The sequence below is a fragment of the Lithobates pipiens genome, unplaced genomic scaffold (genome assembly GCF_037356315.1).
Source record: "Lithobates pipiens isolate NorthernLeopardFrog02 unplaced genomic scaffold, aLitPip1_a1.2 Scaffold_13, whole genome shotgun sequence".
Taxonomy (NCBI): Eukaryota; Metazoa; Chordata; class Amphibia; order Anura; family Ranidae; genus Lithobates; species Lithobates pipiens.
Window position 1 is genome coordinate 292,172,634 of NW_027507718.1, and position 20,313 is coordinate 292,192,946.

The 20,313-nt window shown below is 40.1% G+C and overlaps 1 protein-coding gene across 2 annotated transcripts in view; it reads right to left on the reverse strand.

Moving 5' to 3' along the window:
• The window catches only part of LOC143974940 (bifunctional heparan sulfate N-deacetylase/N-sulfotransferase 4-like), a 566,687-nt gene that overhangs the window by 359,874 nt on the left and 186,500 nt on the right, over positions 1–20,313 (reverse strand). For both annotated transcript variants that reach the window (XR_013272301.1, XM_077476810.1), the window contains exon 3: positions 626–713. Coding sequence is in view for 1 of the 2 variants with exons in the window: in XM_077476810.1 (XP_077332936.1) it covers positions 626–713 (88 nt within the window). In the remaining variant the exon portion in view is untranslated. The remainder of the gene's footprint in view (positions 1–625; positions 714–20,313) is intronic.

The window sequence follows — 20,313 nt, forward strand, 5'->3', positions numbered from 1 at the left end:
TATATATATATATATATATATATATATATATATATAGTACATATACTTTGCTATATTATTATTACATATCAAAAGAGTACCAGAACACCATAAATTATTAATACCCAAAAAAGAGCAGAAGCTGAATGCCAAGGTCACTCTGAAGGGAGGGGGAGTGTCCCAACCCTGACTCATTCAGCTTCAGCTTTTGAGCTTTGTAAACAACAAACTTATTCAGGAGGTCATAAGAACAAATTAGGACCATGTGAAAAGGGCCCTATAGCTGTGTTGGCTGGCTGAAAAGAATATATAATATTAAAACTTAATACTTCACATTTAACTGACTACAAAAAAATATTCAGTTCATTTTATTTTTTTATTATTGCTGATCTGTAACTTCAACAGAGCAACATAGTAACCAGATAATGTTAGTTTCTGGGAAGTAGTTTAATATGTATTATTTGATATTGCAGATGCTCCATTTTACATATAAATCATACAGAGTAAGCAGAAGAGTAAATTTAGGCTCCTTTTCTGCCCAAATCATAATTCAGTGGTTTACAAATAACTTTTTCTACAAGTTGTGTTATTTGAAATGAATAAAATAAATATAAACTGTTAAAGTGTTCCATTTTTATATTCTTACCTGTGTGATAGAACTTCCCTGAAAATCCAAGATTGAAGGTGAAATTTGCAACCTGAGTACGCAATAATTTTTGTGTGTTTAGTAATGCCTGAAAGAAAATAAATTAAACAAATTACAGAAATGCTGTTAAAAAGGATATAATCATACATTATTATGCAATGGACATGAAAGATGAATGACCCATTTCCTAAAATCAGAATATGTCATGGATCACCATACGCATACAGGAACCACTAACAAATCCTAGTTTTAAATGTTCACACTATATCAATTTAAATACAGGTGGTCCCCTAGTTACAAGCATCCAACTTACAAACGACCCATATTTACAAACAAAGAGAGACATCAGGGAGTGAAAGGAAATCTACCCCTAGGAAGGGAAATTCACTCATGTAAGAGTTATTATGGGAAAAAGATACCTCCACTGATGCTTTATCACCAAGGCTTGTTTCCACAACAACCAACAATTTCAAAATCCAATTGTCATTGAGACAGAAAGTGAGATGAAATCTTCTGAATAGGGGCAGAGACAGCAAAACAAAAATTACAGGGGTGTACCTGTTCCGACTTACAAACAGATTCAACTTAAGAACAAACCTACAGACTGGATCTTGTTTGTAACCCAGGGACCGCCTGTAGTTACAGTAGACATCTCAAATCCATATTCTCTCTGAATTTAAGAGAATTACAGATCAAGCATAGGACTGTTATAAATGCACTAATTTTCAACAAATATATGAGATTGACATTTGTTCATATATATATGGGATATGTATATAAAGAGAGGATAGGTTACAGTGAAATACTTTCTTTATTTTAAATTGCATACACATAGGCAGCACTGGTATGCATGACTTTGCAGCAGTGGGTGTCTGTGTGGGTTCTTTCCATAATGGACTGTTCTATAATAATTTTTTTAAACAATCCATGCCTCCTTGTTTGGTATTGAGGTATCTGTTGACCCTGTCCAGTTGAGGGTGTTCTTGTCTGTCGTATTCTAGTGTTTATTTTTCCTATATTATATTATTTTTGTATTTTTGTAATAAAGACATATCTTTTTTATATATCCTTTCTGCTTCATGTTGTGCCCACAGAGTCCTTATTTTTTTTAACAAGTTTGCACTGCTTCAATCCTCTTTATATTAGAAAATGAATAAACAAAACAAAATTAAACAAAACAAAATGAATTCCGAAACAAATTAATGAAACAAAATTAGTTACATAACAAATCTATCCGAAACGAAACAAAACACATTTTTCATTCTAAACACTCACTTACTGCACTGTATCTATGAAGAAACACTGTTTTTACCCTAAGACTACTTAACACCTCCTCTTTTCCTTCTTATTCATAAGGGGAGGAGGGAGGGGGATGTCATGTACTTCTAACTATGTTACTGATAACATAGAGATAAGACTACAGTGTTGAAGACATAGGACAACACTGACTATTTTGTGCACTTATCAAAAAGAAAATCCTTCAAAGGTGTATTTGACAAACCAAGCATATAGTTTATTGCTCACCTTACACTTTACTTTACACATATACTTTAAGCAAAACAGTGTAACCTACCTACAAACCTACTAAATGAACAATAAAATGTACTGCCACCCTGAAAAAAATGTAATTCTGCTCTCTTCTCCTGTTTTTGGTATCTCACTGTAAATGCCACCATATACAGAAAAATAATCACTTCCCCCATACACCAGGTACCTGTGTTGCCCTCTAAAGAGTGCTCTGAGGTAGAGTCATCTTCAAATATCATTGGATAAGTGGTGGGAAGGCATTATGTCATGGTTGTTGCGCAGCCCTATTCAGTCGAATGGGTCATGATTAGTCGGTGGTACAGGCCACTGAGTACGGCAGTCGGGATACATTTTACCACATTGAAATGCAAAGCATCATGGGTTAGGCATATGTACACCCCTGTCTGCTGCCTTAATAGTGAGAGGTTGGAGGGGGTGCTAAATACACGGCTCAGCCATGTGTTTTTACTGCTCTCCAACCACAAATATAACTGAGGACTTAGTGCATGTATGGTGGAATCTCCACTGCTGGCTGCCTGGATTCCCAAACATCTAATAGGATGCAGCCACTGCTCAGCTGATAATTTTCCACCCAACTTACTTTTTTTTGTCACAATGGGTATTGCTTGGAACACCACCCACTTAAATTTTTCTGAAAATTCTTACACATTTTCGAAAATTCGTACATTCGGAAGCAACCAAAATACAAATTTCTATGCTTCCGAATTGTATACAACATACACAATTTCTTTGACGAATTTCGGATACCAAATTCCATTACATCGGAAACGTGACTGGTGTTTTGTTCACCAATCAGAGGTTTTCTTCTGCTGCTGAGTGAGGGTTGGGAAAATTACCTTTTTTAATATGGAAGTGGGAGACTGGTACTGGTAGTCGATGGGAGATTCAGAATTGGACAAAATAAGAATGTCGGTTAATATTGTTTTGTTATTGTCATAATAATTACGATTATTCGTTATGATGAAGTTAAAAACCCAGGAAGTCAGCACAGCATAGGGATGGTGGGAGACCCTCATAATGAGCACAGCACAGCGATGGTGGGAGCCCCTCATAATGAGCACAGCAGGGGTACAGCCCCAGGAGGAAGTCAGAACAGCATAGGGATGGGGGTAGCCCCTCATAATGAGCACAGCACAGGGATGGTGAGAGCCCCTCATAATGAGAACAGCAGGGTACGGCCCCAGGAGGAAGTCAGCACAGGGATGGTGGGAGCCCCTCATAATGAGTCGATGACTGCCATATTGAGAAAGGTATTTTTTCTTTTTTTTTCAAATTCATCATAACAATCGTTCGTAATTGTTACGAAAAGTTAACGAAAATTCATACTTCGTACTTATCCCAATTTAATTTTGGACACGAATTACAAAATACAAATTAACAGCTAATACGAAATGGAACAGAATGAAGCTCAACAAATTTATTGACAGAGCACATATCTAGATGCAGGCCCTTTTGACAAAATCAGACACGCGGTTGGCCAACAATCTGATCGTGTGTACCAGGCTTAAGTAATTAAATACATTGTTGTTAAGGCATGCATGCCCCTTGCTTATCATATATTGTACATACAATATATGGCCCCTTCAAATTATTGACCTTAGGTGTTTTCAGCTAGAGGTACTGGTAATAAACAAATACTGCTTACTGGTCCAGTCAGTGCTACAATATAGATTACAAAGACTTTTAAAACAATTGTGTACTTCCAACCTTCTCATAACAGTTTTGGGAAGGTCAAATTTTAAATTATTTTCCTTTCATATTGGCACAGTAGTGAACCACATTAAAATCACACATGAGAAGCGTACTATTTTCTTCAGTGATACATAGTGTCATACAATATATAATATATAGTGTTCATGGCTGGTCTTTGCGGGACTCCCAGATTTAGAGTTGTTGGGAAAAAAAATGGTGGCAAAGAATGACAAATAGCTTTTGGAGAATTATATGGTTACAACCTATTAAGAGCCAGTAATTATAATAATAAATATTTCAGTCTGCCCAGGTCCCTGTGAGTTGAATATAAATTTCTCCATTTCTTTTTCTTGCTCAGTGTCCCACAGTTCCACAATATGCTAAATCTCCTGAGCAAAGAAGGAAAACTGTATACAGGATGTCTGTGTACAAAAGCAATGCATGGTCACTGGTTTTAGAGTGTAAGACCATGAAAAAGATTGATTATTGGCCTGGAGGCAGTGAGCTTATCTCTCAGCTGTTTGGTATCAGGCATCTATCAGGTAAGTCTGACACTAACATTTTTAACATGTACTGTATGCCTTATGTGCTCTTGCAGAGTAGAGCAGCCATAAGTTTGTACCACACAACACTGCATAGACAATGTTATAACCAGGAGTATGTAACTTACATGGTACATTACATATTTTTAACAGCCACACATTGTATATTCTGCTGTATGTTGCATGCTCCTGACCACTGTGCTCTTGTGGCACAGATGCCAGAGTTCAAGATTACTCCCCTAGCAACAATTTAGCCACCTCAAAAGAAATGTCTTCCTGTCCTCCCCAAGCAACGCCTCCACTCCTCAGGTAAAAAACAAAAACAAAATTTGAATCAACATCATATTGCAAATATTTAGTACAATATATTTAATGAAAAAAGTAATCCATAGTATAACCAGCAGTGACAGGCTAGTCAGATAAATGTTAACACGTTTGGGTCTATTTGTAAAACATTTACTGAGCAGGTGTCTTACTATTTGTTCAGACACCACAAATTCTTGCCATACTGTTTGTAACATAACTATCACCTATAAACTTCAATTCAATCTAGTGGCCATAATGAAGTATTTTTCCTGAAATATCTCAATAAAAAATACTATGTTTTGACCATTAGATGGCACTGGTGATAATGAGGGAAAATTGTATTACAAAGAATATGGGAAACATTTGGGTTGCCCACATAAATGACATTTACATGCAATATTTTATGCATAGATCCCTAAGGGTTGGTCACATTGCACTGCCTCACTTAACACCCTGATATGCTTGGAGACAGCATATGTATAATGCATTACTTTATTGCCGCTTGCCAAGGTAAGTTGCAAATGTTTGTCAGTCTTTTTCTCTTGTACTTGTCATTTGCTGCTGTCCCATTTTGTTATCAGTCTGTAACAGGAATTCTGCCAAAATATTTTAAGTGCTGTCAGTTGTCAAGATATATCAAAACTCAGTTTCAGTGGAGTAAGAACACAAGCTTGTACATAAGTTTTGCATTTTAGAATAATAATGTAATTATATTATATTCAGATTGTGAATTATTAACAAACACATTATGCTTTAGTTGTTTCTCTTTTCCAATACCGAGTCTATACAATTGTGGGAGATATACTTAGTTACACATATAACAAAATCTAAAGCAGGTATGCAGGTAATTCCAGAACACTATACAAATCAATAATACACTCACTATTGCCCTATCACCTGTGAATTTACCACTGCACTCAAGTAAAATCCCCTCCACCCTAAGCTGCCACTTAAAGAATATATTAACTTATGTGCAATGTTCCTATTATAAATAATTGAAACACGTGGCGCTAAAGTAAAGTGTATATTACCCCACTAAATTCTATGCTGCAAAATGTATCAAATACAAATCCAAAAAATAAATAAATTAATTAATTAATTTCCATGAAAGAAATACTAATGATGAATAGATGATAATTAAACCATAGAAACAAAAATAAATTAGATAGCTTAAAAGATAACCCAGTGAATAAGTGATAATTTACACCATACACTTAATCACTCAAAGAGTATTGCAAAACATATACAGTGTTATACAAAATGTGTGCAGTGTTGCAAAAGTCTGTGAGTCTTCAAAACATGCTTCACTTTAACAGACAATATTGATCAGTGTTTTCTCAAAACGCCATTCCTTCACCGCACCACTGTGAAATGTGATTCCTCTCCCCCTTGTGTGAATTAACTCACCGACTATATCAGCCTCGCACTCATCGTGCTTGGCTAAAAACGCTTTCTAAACCTTTTTTGCAGGGATATAGATGACAGGCATACAATCCTTCACTTCAGTAGGAGAAGAGCTGGCCCTCTTGACAATTTCATAAAAATGCTCTCATGACATATCCATATGTATTTTAAACTAGGATAAACTCTTGTGAAGTATAACGCATCCACGAGGTGCTGGAACTTTGATATGAATTCATTCAAAGTAGTAAGAGGGCTAAAACATTTGGAGAGCTCACTGGCTCAGGTTAGGCTCCTCAACAGACAAGTCTACCCTAACTCTCAAGGTTCAGGGGTTCAATGCTGCCAGCATTGAGTGGAGGTAAAGAGTAAATCTGAGAGGTCCAGCGATAGGAGAGGGATGGGAGAGAAGGGATGGTGAGATCTTCCCTCACCCCCATATCTGCATACACAGTATACCCCTGTCTAAACAAGAAAATGTCCCAGAAACTAACATTTTAGAATCATAAGACAAATACACTGAGCCGTTTACCTCACATGAATTAATGCATACCAGCTGAGAATATCCGGCATTAAACACTGTGAAAACTGAAATATAGACAAGGTCACATAGCAATACAGTAATTAAGTAGTCACTGACCCTTGAAGTCATTGGGCTGGACTTACATCCTTTTTTTTAAAACAAAGAACAGGATGAGGGGGAAAGCCATAAAAGGAGCAAGTGTGAACCCACCTAAAATGAGCGCCGGGCTCCATAAAAAAATACATGACACAGGAAGGGAGGACAGGAAGTCCGGGGAAACAGACAGGGGCTAAGAGTAAAAAAACCCTAGAGGGAGCACAAAAAAATGGACAGAGAAAGCAACCCAAGGACCCAGATTCAACAGATATAGCATGTATTGGGGAGAACAGAGAGGAAGAACTGATAACTGAAACCAGACAAAAAAAAACAGCTGCCAACCAAAGGAGAGATGGCGGAGATGTTTGCAAAATTAGAATCATCTATTAAAGGGGAAATGGTCACCTTACATGAGGACTTAAATCATGTCTTAAGAAGGGTAGAAAGTACAGAAGAACAACTGGACTTACAAGTAATAGCAATAAAAGACTTGTAAGAGCAGATGGCAGGATTACAGAGAGATCAGAGAGACATAATGTATCGGCTGGAAGACCAAGAAAACAGGAATCGAAGGAAAAATCTTAGAATAAGGGGAGCTCAGATATGCAAGGAGAAGATCTACAAATAAAAATGGATAAAATATTCGGGTATATGTTGGGTCTAACAGAGAATGAAAAAATAAAGTTTGAAAGAGTTCATCGGATAAGAAAGCTAGCTGCATTGGCAGCAGAAACACCTCAAGATATAATAGTAAAATTTCATTTTTTTCCAGGATAAGGAACACATCGGGCAGAGCCTAAAAAATAAACAGCCAATTAAATATGACAACTTCACCCTGCAGATATTCCCTAACTTGTCACCCGAGACTTTGGCCCAAAGAAGAACACTGAAACCCTTACTGGAGCATTTGAAACGTAACAATATACAGTATTCCTGGGGTTTCCCAGCATGTTTAATAGGGAAAAGAGAGGGACGGTCAGCAACTCTGAGATACCCAGAAGATACGGATACTTTTTGTGATAGACAGGAGATACCACTCATTGAAATACCGGGCTGGTGGGAAGTACAAAACAGTGCCCGACTAGGGAGGAACAGAGATGGCAACCGATCACACGGAAAAACTGGGCCTTATCAAAGAAGAAAAACTGAGAATAACTGAGAATCAAAGAACTGGTGGCTGAGGGGAGGACAAGGGGAGGGAGGGGGAGGTAAGAGGGAAGGATAAGAGAACTAATAAAATGTTCAGGGGGAGGGAGCGGGGACGGGTCATTTTTACTTTGGGGAGCAGCGGGTCTAGTAGGACCCACAGGCAGAGTCTAACCTCCGGGGGGAACCAAAGGCCCAAGAGGAGGTAGAGAGCCTTGGATCCATGGGTCATGGGGAGGCCAATTACCCCAAAGGAAGAAGGAGGGAGGGTAAAAGGGAGGGGGTAAGAATGGGGAACTGCTCTGGAAAGGACCTAGATGAGGAGGAGGGGAAGGGTGGGATCTCTACCCACGGTGCTCCTGGAGACGGGGAGAAGGGCAGAGAGGTCCCGGAGCACAGTGTGCAGAGATGTCCACCCTTAACTTTTTGACCTATAATGTACAAGGTTTAAATGCTCCGATAAAAAGAAACAATGTAATAAGAGAGATTAAACGTTATAATACAGATATAGTTCTATTACAAGAGACACATATATCTCAGGACTCTAATTTAAAAATAAGATCCAGAGACTACCCAGTTTGGTATTATGGAGATTCTCCAATAAGAAGAGCTAAAGGGATTGCCATAGGATTTGCCAGAGGAGTAAGATTTGTCCTAGAGGATAGAATTGTGGACCCGGAAGGGCGATATCTATTCTTGAAAGGTAAAATCAATGAGAAAGAATACACTCTGGCAAATATTTACTGCCCCAATAGTAACCCAATAAGATATACTATTAATATTATAAAGAAATTCCTGGACTTTAAGAAAAGACATACTATACTGGGCGGAGATTTTAATTTCTGCATGATACCCGAGATAGACAGTACGTCAAGTGCACAGTGGACTGGGAATGTGCTGTGGAAGGCTTTAAAAAAGGCTTTGTTACAGAACCAATTAATAGAAGTGTGGCGAACGCAGAATACAAAATGTCGAGACTATACATTCCATTTTTCTGTGCGTGGTACATACTCAAGAATTTATTTATTTTTGGTGGACCATAGATTGCTCAAAACAGTTGTTAAAACTGAAATTAAGATTGCCACGTTCTCTGATCATGCACCGGTAATGATGGGAATTAGGCTCGAAGGAAAGTTAAATAGAACAACTCCCTGGAGATTAAATGAAGAGTTATTACAGGATAAGGTAGCATGGGAGAGGATCAGGCAGGAATTGGAATGGTATTTTAAAACCAATGACACGGAAGAAATATCAGAGGCCACTTTGTGGGAGGCCCAAAGGCATATGTCAGAGGTATACTTATTCAACTAGGAACAGAAAGGAAAAAGGCAGGAATAATGAGAAAGAATAACTTGATAAAAGATATTACTGGAATAGAACAGCAACATAAAAAACACTGGAAATGTAGAGAAGATGGTGATGCTTATACGTAAAAGAGAGTAACTAAAAGAACTAGTTGAGAAAGGCACACGGTCAGCGTATAATAAGATTAAAAAGGAAAGGTATCTGTGGGGAAATAAAATCGATAAATATCTGGCAAGGATGTTAAAAAAGAAAATAACAGAAAATTATATAGAAAAAATACAAGATAGTACAGGAAAAATGGTATATAACTCAACAAGGATAGCAGAATTTTTTCAAGAATACTATGCAAAATTATACTCCATTAATAAGAACGAAACACCTGTGCAAAAAAATAAAAGAAGCATAAAATAAGAGGAGCAAAGAAATGGGTTGGAGGAACAGAGGAAGACATAAGGAAAATATTAAAAGAAACCCCCCTGGGTAAGAGTCCAGGCACGGATGGCCTAACAACACTATATTACAGAAAGTTTGGAGATATTCTGGTTCCAAAGTTATGTACATATATTAATCGGATAGGTAAAAACTGGGCAATAAGGAAGGAGGCTTTAGAGGTGGCCATAAACATAATACCAAAAGAGGGAAAGGATGCTACACGTTGCTCGAGTTATAGGCCAATTTCATTGTTAAATGATGACATCAAGTTGTTTGCCAAGGTAATGAGCGAGCTAGTACACGCAGATTGGACTGGTTTCATACCCGGAAGAGAGTGTTGGGACAATGGAATCAGGGCATTGCTGGTGATGCATGAAATAAAGGAGGCCGGGATCCCCCGGTCTACTCCTGTCAATTGATGCTGAAAAATAATTTGACAAGGTAGACTGGGGTTTCATGGGAGAGGCCCTTGTGGGAAGGGGTATAGGGAACAGATATATGAAGTGGCTGGGCGTACTTTACGAACACCCCACAGCAAGGGTGAAAGTGAATGGTGCCGTGTCAGGACTTTTTGAAATGTACAAAAAATCATTTGACAAGGTAGACTTGGAGGTTCATGGGAGAGGCCCTTGTGGGAAGGGGTATAGGGAACAGACATATGAAGTGACTGGGCGTACTTTACGAACACCCCACAGCAAGGGTGAAAGTGAATGGTGCCGTGTCAGGACTTTTTGAAATGTACAGTACTAAACAAGTGTGCCCCCTATCCCCCCTACTGTTTGTACTGTCACTTGAACCATTGCTGGTGAAAATACGTCAGGATGTGAACATTAGGGGGCTTAGGTTGGGAGAAGCGGAACATAAGTTGGCAGCATATGCCAACGATATAATGTTTTCCGTGACCTGCCTGAGGATAACTCTGCCCAATTTAATGAAAAAAATTAACACTACGGAGAATGCTTGAACTTTAAATTAAACCTGGCAAAGTCTGAGCTCCTGAATGTGGGGGTCCCCCCTAGAGGAGGCACTGATATGAGTTAAAATATCTAGGGGTTCAAATTACAGTGCATAGGGATACATTGTACCAATCAAACTTCCTGCCATTGCTGAAGGAAATTAAGGATTTAAGCAAGATAGCATCAAGACGTGTGTCTTGGTTGGGGAGAATTAATATATTTAAAATTAGTCTATTGCCAAAAATCATGTTTCAACCAATTTCAGATGCAGTCGATCCCTCTCCCACAAGCATACATTAAAACTTGGAAAACAATACTTCTTAGGTATATCTGGAAGGGGAAAAAATCAAGAATAAGTCTACAAACACTAACTAGAGATAGAAAGCTAGGGTCTGGGAGTTCCAGATTTAAAGAACTACTACAGAGTGATTCTCTTTGCATGGGTCATCGACTGGGCAAAAAATAATAAAAACAAAAGATGGGTGGAACAGGAAAATACAATTAGTAAGACGGAGTTGGGGGAAATGATTTGGGTGCCAATACACTTGAGGAACATAGGAGAGAAATCACATAAAATGGCATTGAAAGCCCTAGAGTTGTGGGATAGGATACGCAAAAAAGAAAAATGGAGATACAACTCGCCATGTATTGCACTGAAGGACACAGAGTATTTTCCACTGGGGAAGTGCAATCTGTTCTGAAACTGGATTAAAAAAACACAATGCTAAACTAAGGGACATAATGGTGAAGGGTAGGTTATGCACATTTCAAGAGTTATTAAAAATTATTTAATTGTGATAGATGTGTGGTCAGGGGTCAAGTCCTGGGGAAAAAAGTGTGGGAACTCTTTCACCACCCCAAACTGATGTTCCTCCCTCACCTCTCTCCCTGCATGTCCTGTGAGCACAATAGCTGATCTACCCGTCAGCTAGACCTAGACCTGATCTACCCGTCAGCTAGCTGTGATTGACAGGTAGTTCGAAGCGGAAGCTGTCATGGGGCCCCCTACTGGCAATGCCTGAATGGTCAGGTGTGCGGCACTTACTAGTGCGAGATGTGTCGGCAGCTGCTGGTGTAGCACCTGCCATACAGCTCGCATACTTCAAAGTCTTGCAGGACACGGCTGCTAACGTTCCCATGCGTTCCCGCAGGACTTGAGCCCTGTGTGTGGTGATATTCCCACCTAAAACACTTCTTTGAAACACTCCCCCAACCAGTGAGGTCTGTAGATAATTTGTTACCAATGGAGAAACTATGCACAGAGGGTGTAAGGAGAAGGGGGATATTGGTAATATATCAAATCTTGATGGAAGGGAATGGGGTGGGGAAGCTACCATACATTGGAAAATGGGAAGTGGATGGTGTTTGCAACATCACAGGATAAGTAATATGACAGAAAGTAGTTTTAAATGTTTAGCGCGGTGGTATATAACCCCAGATAAGGCCCACAAATACCAAAAGGAGACCTCACAAGGCTGCTGGAGGGGGTGCGGAGAATATACAGAAAATAAAAGAGATACCCTGTTTCCCCAAAAATAAGACCTAACTTGTCGGTGATGGCTGCAATATAAGCCCTACCCCCCAAATAAGCTGTAGTTAAAGTCCGTGTAGGTCTTATTTTCAGGGTAGGGCTTATTTTTCAGGGAAACCGGGTAGGGCTTATTTGGGGGATAGGGCTTATATTGCAGCCATCACCGACAATCATTCTAGGTCTTATTTTTGGGGGAAACGGGGTAAAAAAAAGGAAGTCCAAGAAGACCCATGGGAATGTCTATTCCATTGGACTAAAATCCCTGACAAACAATATATGAAATCCCCATTCCCCCTACTCCTGAATGCAGCCAAAAGTTTAATTCCCAAATATTGGCAAGACACAGAAAGCCCTCTGATGAGGAGTTGGAGTAACAGGATAGATGGTGTTTATAACATGGAGTATCTGAGATTTAGTGGGGAGGAGGGTTGGGAAAGTTTTGAGGAAAAATTGAAAGATTGGCATATATTTAAACAGACAATGAAGTTTGCAGAAATGCTTGGAGCATGAATAATTCAGAAATAGGTACATTAAAAGAAGTAGAAAATATAAGATCCAGAGACAGAGCAGAGGAGGGGAGGGTAGGGGGGAGGGAGGGGTTTAGTGGAAAGTTGTATGTTTCAATAGAGAAGCAGGATGGGGTAGGATGGAAATTATGTTATTAAATCTGACTGAATCCTGTAAATGTTTTAAAGAATAATGATAACAATAAAATAAATAAAATAAAAAAAACTAATAAGGGTTTGCAAACCTTCCCAACTGTTTCCAAACCTAAGAAGTTTTGGTTGGAGATACATTTGTAGTTCTCCATGTTAGGTAGACTGACACCTTAAAGTAGAATTGCGGTCAAAACCTAACCCCTCATACAAATGTTCCCTCTCCTCTCCTAGTATCTATTCTAACCTGTGTATGAAAGATCTGTATACTTAGCTTTTTTCAGGCCGCTCCAGTCCAGTTACATGATCCAGCTCCCCTGTGTGGACAGCAGGGAAGAGGAGGGAGCATCAACATTGGATGGGCCATAGTAACCCTATAGGTGATATTACTGCTCTCGGATGTTACCTGCCATTGTCTAGCACTCTATCCTCTCCCCTGTAGTTGGTTCTGGCTGACACAGGGGAGATCATGTGACTGGACCAGAGCTGCTAAAAATAGGTAAGCATATACATCTTTATTACACAGGTTAGTCAGAATAGGTGTTAGGAGGGAGAGGAAGCATTTTAAGAGTCTAGTTTTGCCCGAAATTACACTTAGATTTTGCAAGCAAGATTAACACAAACAATAAGAAGAATATTTAAAGTGATCAAAAAAAAGACTGTACAGAAAATTTACCATCGCCTCTTGTAGTGGCAATTCCTTGTGTGTCTGAGTTTGTCACCATGTAACAAGGACAGTTAAACAACATTTCTCCATGGTGAATACAGACAGACTGTACTGGTGTCTCTCCAGTGGGGACACTTATAGCAATAGTCAACATATTAAATGCTTACTAATATTCTACCCTTTGTCACACTAATAAAAAATAAAATAAAGCATTTTAATACTTCTGGTGACAATGTTATCACCTAGGACAGGTATGTATCAAGAATCAAGGAAAGAGTCAACAATGGGGTCACAGACTAAAAAACTTACAAAACCAAAATATTTTTGGCTAAAGATTAATTATTTTTAAAATATAAGTCACACATTCAGATATCTCATCAAAGTGGTTTACTGAGCATGAGCACATTTTTACATTACTTAATACATTAATTTACTGTGGGTACATAATCAACATACATGTTTCCAACTATAATAACAGTAATTGGGAAAATTACTATGTTTATGTGACATGCTTATTAGCTTTAATTTGTAACGTGTATATAGTAACAGGAGATTCATCAAATAACTGCTGTCACAATAAATTGTGGTAATTGCACATCAAAGAAGTACATTGAAATATACAGCACAGCAGTTAATGTACTGGTAAATAGTTTTAATTTAAGATGCTTTTATTCATCCATCATTCAAAAGCAAAGCATGTCATGGTTTGTAAAGTGGGCAGTTTGCTATACCAAATATAAAAAATGTGGGGGCAGACAAGATGGCATCACAAGCACAACACATTCTCTAAAGGCCAGGTATTAAAGGGGAAGAGGGTTTTAAAACGTTAAGCGGTTAACAACCCAATAAGTGGGCATGTCTGATATTGTTTGGGATGTTAACATACTATGTGGTCTTCTCTGTCTTTTTTTTCTAAAATAATAGAAGAATAGAGAATAGAACGTGATCACTTTGTAAATTATTTATTTACTATGCAATGTAAATTCAATCATCCAATCATGTGAAAACATTAGTGTTCTTTTGTACTTGATTGGGTATACAAAGTGATCACAGATTCACCTTATTTATTAAGCTAACTGAATATACCCTTTGCAAAGTGAACAGTCGCTACTCCTTAAATCAACCCCAGTTTAAGGTTTAGGGATATGTAGTAAGCACCCTTTCATTTAATACTAATAACATGAACACCTTGTAAAATACCACAGCTAATCTAACCTAAAGCCAGTTATATTTCCAAATTAAAAATTATAGAGCAACACAAGAATTGGATTATATTACAAAACAAAGTAGACCAAAGAAGAGGTTGCAGCAGATGCCTCACAATTGCCAATTTTTCACTATTTATTTATTTTATTACAGGTATTTACTGTCTGTATGGCCATCAGTTTACAGATCGCTTTATTGTATTGTATATTCACATCAGATCCTGCCCTCATGGAGCGTACAATCTAAAGTCACTAACTCACATTCATACATATACATACTAGGACTGGAGGAAACCCACACAGCACAGGGAGAACATGCAAATTCCAGGCAAGTAGTTCCGGGGGGTGGTCCTTACAAATAAACAAGCTTAAGTCTTGTAAAAAGGAGGTTGTGCCAAGCAAGTCAATCAAGAATCTTTGCTCAGTACTCTCATCTAGCAAGCTTTCTGGTACTGGAGGCTGAAGAAGGGTATGTTTACGCAGCATATTGGAGGAGAGGAACACAAAAAAGGCCATATATTGAGGAGATGTTCATTCATTATCTGATGAATAAGCATGTGAGACGGGAGCATGTGAGACGGGTATAAGGGAATACTTATTAAGGTTGCCAAAAGATATACGGTACTAGGTTAAAGGTCTAAGATAATATGCTTAGGCGTGCATTTCACTAAGTTCAGAATTAAGATGCAAGATGTTGACATATTAGGATGCATCTGTCTGCGGTAAGAGGTACAAAGCTAAGATAGGACTGGTTACGCAAGAATATGGTCAGTCAGCAGATGTTGAAATGACGAAATAACTATCAGAAGACTGTATTTCACCTTTGACTTAGATAATGTCATGAGTTTAAGAAAAATGTCGATGTATGTATGAATTACCTGATTGGTTAAACCACAGGGCTGTCCTTCTGCTCAAACTAAATAAAACTGTTGTGTGTGCTTCAATAGGCACATTCATTATTCACGTACAATAGTGTGTATGTGTAATGTTTTGTCCACCGGTGAAAGGGACCTCCGCTCTTCAATCCTAGCCTAGGCTACCAGGGGTTACTTACAGAAGAAGAGCAACCTAACAGTTTTGGTACCAGAAGTGGGGTTCGTCTCGTCTTGTGACAGGTAAGTCACTTTACTCTTTTTTACCTGATTGGTGAATGGTGTAAACACTTACTCTGTCCGGGCGGCCGCTACGAACTTAGTTTAAAATTAAAAGAAGTAACTGTGCCTTCGCGGTGGACTAGGCTGGTCCCTCGGGAGGTTAAAAGGGCTCGCAAGGAATTTATAGGTTTAGGGGAGTCCGACTAGGTTGGTCTGACTTAAAACTATTGGTGATAGTATTTTTAACACGGGAAGTAGTAGATTACGCCCGTGACAAAGGGATTGGTGGAGTGGACGCCCATTTGATTTTTTTTTTAAAAAAAGTGCACTATAAATTGATAAATGTATTGCAATACGGTTATTTCATGTCTTAAAGTATATTAAGAATATGTCTGTTTCTCTCTAGGTACACGTGTAAGTATATAGAGTATAAGTTTTAATATAGAGTATAAGGAAAATAATTGTTGTTGTTTAAATGAGTGCAGAATATGAGGAGCCCTCTTGTAGTGACATAGCATCCGCCTGCCCCCATTGCACGTTAGGTCTACTCTTCCTAAGAATAGATGACAAGTGGATTTTACTGACCACCAGACCAGGGGGGTTCTCTTGCAGACTTGGTGTAAGAGGGGTATATCCCGCCACCAGGAAAAATTTACCCTTCATCGTATATTAAGGGTAAATCTTCATAGTTTTATATAAGTCCATCTGCCCCAAAAAAGATCAGGGATCCTACTCCCAGACCAGAGACCGGATTGTTGGACAAACCGGGTGTTATCACCTGTGTCCTGCCACTAGACACACACTGCCCAGACTACTAGATGGGGAATACTGCAGCAACCCAAGCTATGGCCACCCCATCACCCTATGAATTTGTCAGTAATATGATCCCTGGCCCCCAGGTAGAACCATTTTGGACACAAGTCCGAGAAAGGTGTCAGCAATTGGGGATACATGACCCAGGGCCATATGGTCCTTGTACTGAGGAAGACTGGCAGGAAGTAAGTAAAATATGCCAAATCCACAAAAATTCGTACCCTCCAGGGAAGTGGGAAAATATTCAATATATAAAAGATTGTTACCATGCATGGGATAAATGTCTACACAAATATAAAAAGAAGCATATTAATAAAACTACAAAGCTTACTCCAAATATAGGACCCAGTGCTATGGCTGAAGCCCCTGCACCCCCCTCACCTCCCCCTCCCCCGCCTCAATGTCCACCCCCACCTTATGTTATGGTAAAAAACGAAGATGGGACGCCAGGTCCATACCTTCAATTATATCCTTCACTGGATCCTGTAGTCCTAGCCGCCATAGCACACGCCACAGCAACACCAGAACAAGTGGCCCAATGGGAACAAATAAGTAGGGGCAGAGAGGAAGAGGGGAGACAGGAAGAAGTTACAGGACAAGAAGAAGTGGGTAGTCCCGAAATGCAGGAATTAGAGGCAAAAATAAAAGAGTTTGAAGAGAAGAAAAAGGAGGAAGAAGAGAGAATAGGAAAAAGGAGAACTGAGTTAGAAACACTTATGGAAGGCCTACAACAAAAAGAAATAGTCCTCAATGAGGCAGAAAAGGTACAAGTGGATAGGAAAATAGAGTTAGAAATGTATCAGAAAAACTTGGAAGTAAGGGAGAAGGAATTTCAGGAGGGAAGAGAGAGAGAGGTACATAGGATGGAGGACTTACAAAAGGAACTAGAAAAGTTAAGAAAGCAATTAGGGAAGAAGGAGGAAATGTTGAAAGAAGCGCAGGATAGGATTATAGCGCTGCCCCCCACCACTACAAGAAGCCATACAAAAGAGACACCTATTCCCAAAACTGAGGAGTCAGGTCCAATTAGTAAAACAGGGACATTATCCATAGAAGAGGAAACTGAGAGAGAAGCAGTAGGGGCTTCACTCAAAGCACCTTTGATGACTATGGGGAACACCGAGGTGCATATACCATTACCTTTGGGTACACTCTCCAAAATAAAAGAACTATGTCCCAATCCCAAGAAGTATCCACGAGATGCAGGTACCTTTCTGGCAAAATATAGTGCAGGCACAGGGCTTGACAAAGATGACATAAAAAGTATTCTTAGCATTGTAGACCCAGACAGCCCAGAAGTAGCCCCTGTAGACAACCTATGGACAACCCATATTCAGACCAATAAGGATTGGATATCCTTTTGGAAAGGCATTGGAGGTCATTGGTCCAAATTATACAAAGGATCATCTGCACTCCAAGAACTGATCCTAGCCAAGCAGGGACCTAAAGAGAAATTCTATGATTACTGTACCAGAGTATACTCCCTATGGAAAGCTGTAGATGGGGTCACACCACAATTATTTACTACTACCATCATGTCGGGAGGCGATCCCAAAGTGACGCACTTGCTCAAATTCACAAACCCCAAATGGGCAGAGCAAGCACCAGATGAATTCATGAAGGACGCTAGGTCCAGAGAGACTTCAGGAGTCTTTGAACAAAAAGGGGGAATTTTCCCCTCCTTGACACAAACACAAACCCTAGTCACACCTGAAACCTCATCCTCACCACCGCACCTCATGACCATGCAGCCCTACCCACCTGACCAAGGATGTTTTAATTGTGGGGAACAGGGACATTGGAAATCACAGTGCCCATATAGACAGAGGGCGAGCTATCCAAGGGGCAGAGGAAGGGGGTACAATGCTACTAATCGCCCCCCCCCTCACACTACAAGGTACCCCCAATATCCGCCACCTCCCCAAACACCATCTCAAAACCATGGGCTTGCACAGCCACCCTACACCCCAACCTCTAACAGACCTCCCCCTCGAATCCCTATGCAGTGGCCGTCTACCCGACAAACACACCCCCAATAGAGATGCCTAGAGTATGTTCCTTCCCTCAGTCTGGTGTGCCACAACCTATCATGGAAGAGTCTACCACAAGTTATATTACGCGTAGACAACCACATAGTGTGTTTCCTGCTTGATTCAGGTGCCACTTTTAGCTCATTAAATGATGAGAGGTATGACACACCACTGTGTACTGAGGGACACTCTATTGGAATAAATGGGACATCGGTCACTCATTCCGTCACCCCGCCTTTACCAGTCTCTACCCCGGATGGACTAGAGCTATGTATGCAGAGTTTCGCTGTCCTGACTTCCTGTCCAGTGTCCCTCATGGGCAGAGATTTACTATCCCAGTTGAACATTACCATTAAGTTTGACAAAGACGGCTCCCTCACTGCAAGTTCCCCTCTTTGTGACTTACACAGCCCAAAAAGACATGCACACAGGAGTTTCTTTCTGATGATACCTTCCTCCCTTGACCATCACACGATTTGGGCAGAAAACAAAGGTAGTGTGGGCTTTATTAATTGCACACCATATGCACCCCAAATGCGATCAGATGCAGGGATACAATATCAAAAACAGTATCCCCTACCCCCAGAGAAAGTCCAAGGCATCTCCCCTCAAATTAATGATTACATATCAAAAGGTATCCTGAGACCGATCATCAGTCCCTGGAACACGCCCATTTACCCCGTAAAAAAGGCCAGTGGGGAGTGGAGACTTGTACAAGACCTCAGAGCAGTAAACAAACAAGTGATTCCCCTCCCACCCCTAGTCTCAGACATCACTTTTATTTTCTCATGCATACCGGCAGACTCTCTATGCTACACAGTAATTGATTTAGCGAATGCTTTCTTTAGCATTCCCATTGCGGAGGAAGCCCAACCTATGTTTGCTTTCTCCTGGGCCGGGGGCCAGTTAACCTGGACGCGTTTAGTGCAAGGGTATGTAGACAGTCCAGCCGCCTTCTCTATGGTACTCAACGAGACTGTCAAGTCTTGGACATCTGAGCGAGGGTCGGTACTGATACAGTATGTGGACGACTTGCTCCTGTGCAGTCGAACTGCTGAAGACTGTGCGGTCGATTCAACATCACTGTTGGGACACTTAGCCCGAGCTGGACACCTCGCCTCCAGGAAGAAGGTGCAATGGTGCCAGTCCCAGGTTGAATACTTAGGTTGTATCCTTAGAGAAGGAACAAGGCTGGTGTCACCTAAACGTGCCGCAGCCCTACAAGCTCTCAGTCCGCCAAAAGACAAGGCCGCCCTACTCTCATTTTTGGGTGCAATTGTATATTGCCGCCAATGGATCCCTGACTGTTCTCATTATGATAGTATCCTAAGAGAGGCTACTGGCTCGACAGCCCCTAAATTAATAGATTGGACTGAAGACAGACTACAAGCTTTTCAAGCTCTATTAAACAGTCTGTCAAATGCTCCCGCCCTGGGATTGGTAGACTATGGTAAAGCTTTTCAGCTGTACTGTGTAGTTTCAGGAAGCTCTTTTGCCGCCGTGCTAACACAACAGCATGGAACAGGCTACCGCCCTGTCTCCTACCTATCTAAAAAACTCCCCCTTCAGGTTCAAGGCATGCCATCATGCCTTCAGAATTTAGCCGCCTGTGCTATGGCCGTACAAGATGCCAACAAGATGGTCTTGGGACACCCGATGACACTTTACACCACACATTCTGTCACCCACCTCATACAGAACATGGACACCCAACACATGACCTCACAAAGACTCAGCGGATATGA